This window comes from Rhinopithecus bieti, unplaced genomic scaffold (genome assembly GCF_001698545.2).
Source record: "Rhinopithecus bieti isolate Rb0 unplaced genomic scaffold, ASM169854v2 scaffold_27006, whole genome shotgun sequence".
NCBI classification, from domain to species: domain Eukaryota; kingdom Metazoa; phylum Chordata; class Mammalia; order Primates; family Cercopithecidae; genus Rhinopithecus; species Rhinopithecus bieti.
In genome coordinates, this window is record NW_016813373.1 from 2,386,930 (window position 1) to 2,389,474 (window position 2,545).

At 40.4% G+C, this 2,545-nt stretch overlaps 1 protein-coding gene across 2 annotated transcripts in view; it reads right to left on the reverse strand.

The window, feature by feature from the left end:
• Nucleotides 1-392: 392 nt before the first annotated feature.
• NCF2 (neutrophil cytosolic factor 2) overlaps nucleotides 393-2,545 on the reverse strand; it is a 40,710-nt gene continuing 38,557 nt past the window's right edge. For both annotated transcript variants that reach the window (XM_017848101.1, XM_017848102.1), the window contains one exon: nucleotides 393-1,045. In XM_017848101.1, coding sequence (XP_017703590.1) covers nucleotides 933-1,045 — 113 coding nt within the window. In that variant the 3' untranslated portion in view covers nucleotides 393-932. The remainder of the gene's footprint in view (nucleotides 1,046-2,545) is intronic.

Sequence of the window (2,545 nt, forward strand, 5' to 3'; positions counted from 1 at the left end):
TTCAACACAGTAATATGCTGTACAGGTTTGTAGCCTAGGCGTAGTAGGCTATACCTGGTAACCTATCTGTGTATTAGGCTATACCATCTAGTTTTGTGTAAGTGCACTCTAGATGATGTTTGCACAACACTCAGATCATGTCTCCATTGTGAAGCAATGCATAACTATTACCAAGTGTCAGCTAACAAGATACTGCTTACCAACTGGCTTCATGAACTCCACTGTTTTTCATCGCTTAAATGTCGGTGATATATATTCAGTATTGAGTTCTTAACACATGTTCCTCTCTGATAATGTACAAAGGTATGTAATTCTATTAATTCTTTATGGAATTGAGTGTTGTATTCCATGAGACCCTAACTCAGTCTAGGTTCTGTTTAAGCAACACGTAATGAAAAAAGAAAACAAGTTTATTTGTATATGCTTCATGAATAAGGTTACTTCAAGCCTTAAGAGTCAATTATAGTAATGGTTCAGAAACAGGAATATTTGTACTTAGTCCTTGGGCCTGGACTTCGTGTCTTGTTTTTGTAAGATAGTTTTTTTTTTTTTATTGCGGTATGACACAGGAAAGTACGCCAATCAAATGTACAGCTTGATGAATGTTTACAGTGTGAACGCAGCTGGGTAGCCAGCTCTCAGAGCAAGAAACAGGATCAGCACCTGGAAGACCCTCTGGTGCCCTTTCCAGACACTTCCATCCCTCGTCTCCCCTAACTCCTCCATTCACCTGTCCCCATCCCCTCACCCGCTGTGCCCCAGGAAATCATCCTGGGTACTCACATCATTGTCTAGTAGGTTAAATTTTAACAGGGAATAGTTAACACTTCCAAACTGTAATGTCCCAGTACAGTGTGCAGCAGAAGGGTGCTAAATCTTACAAACAGGTAATAGGGCTTCATTTTCTTCAGCTTTGTAGTTTGTGAAACATCCTAGACTTCTCTCCGAGTGCTTTCCAAATCTGTAGTTGCACATTCTTCAACGAAAACTTTGGGAAAAATGCCCACCTTCCCTTTGCACTCCCCTTCCAGCCATTCTTCATTCACTGTTAAAAGGAAGAGTACACATGGATTTCTAAAACCACTGTAGGAAGATTACCCTGTCTGGCTCTTCCACACAGAATTTTTTATTGGTCACCCTTCCCCACCCCTAATTGTGATCAACAGGGCAAAGACAGTATTGCAAAGTGGTTTGAGAATGAACACTGGGTTTAACCATCTTATTGATCTGTCTTAACATAATAATGAAGGAGCAAAATGCAGAAGGATAAATTATGTTTTTCAAAAAGTTACCAGATAGAGAAATAAGGTCAAAGAAATTGAACAACGAATTCGTAAATAGAATTTCCATCCTTCCCCCACCCCCAACCTCGACAGGGTCTCACTGTCACTCAGGCTGGTCTCAAACTGCTGGGCTCAAGTGATCCACCCAACTCAGCCTCCCAAAGTGCTGTGGTGATAGGGGTGAGCCTCTGCGCCTTACCTGTGCTTTGTTGGGAATCTTTGTTTTGACTACAGAAAAGGGACATGCCATTGGTTAAATATATTAAAAATGAAAGTTCATTAGTAAACTTTCTTCTTTTCACTGAACTCCATTAAACAGCTGAGTTGGAGCTAGTGATGGGTTAGTACATGTTTGTAAAATATAAAGATTTTAATAGCTCCTACTCAGAGCCTTTGATAGAGTGCAGGCGTTGTACTTAAAAAATATATTCAGACTTCATAATAACTTGTAGGTATCCATATTTTGCTAAGGAAAAGAAGACCCAGAGAGGTGAATAGTTTGTTCAGAGCCATTCTGCCAGTAAAAATCAGACAACTTAGGTATAATCTCCAAAGCCCACCTACCTGACCACACAGCCAGTTAAGTTTGTCTTTGTACATCTAGATCAGACATTAAGGCCCTGGGGCCTGGATCCTGCCCCCAGAAATTTTGCTTTAATGTGTGGTGTGACTGGGCAGCAGTTTTTTCAAAAGTTCCCTCAGGTAATTCTAACTGCGAATCACTGTCTTGATCCTTTCTACTTACAGGGTAGGTTGTGGACTGGAAACTTATTAGAAATGAAAAATCCCAGACCCCACCCCAAACCAGAGTCAGAATCCATTTAGGAAGATCCCCAGGTGATTCACATGCACATTAGAGTTTGAGAAACACTTTGCAGATGAGACCGTCTCATAACTTGAATGCAATTGAACTCCCCTCTGTCCTACCCTGTGTGCTAAATTCTGTTTTCTATTGAAGTGCTACAATATGGGTACTTCCTCAACTTAGACTTGTACAGGTAGGTCATAGTAAGAAGTGCACTGGCTTCTCTCCATATCTACCCAAAAGGTTGTTTTAGTGTGTTGTGTCATTTTATTCCTGCTCCCTCTCCCAAACTCCAGACAACTGAGCTGGTTGGTTGATTTAGGCACCTAGAAAGTGGCACTGGGAGGTGTTCAACCCAGTTCTTCCCACTGAGTTACCATTCTTTCTTGTTGGAACAGTCTGCTTCTATATTACTACAACATTATATCTATATTATATATATTTTATATATATTATA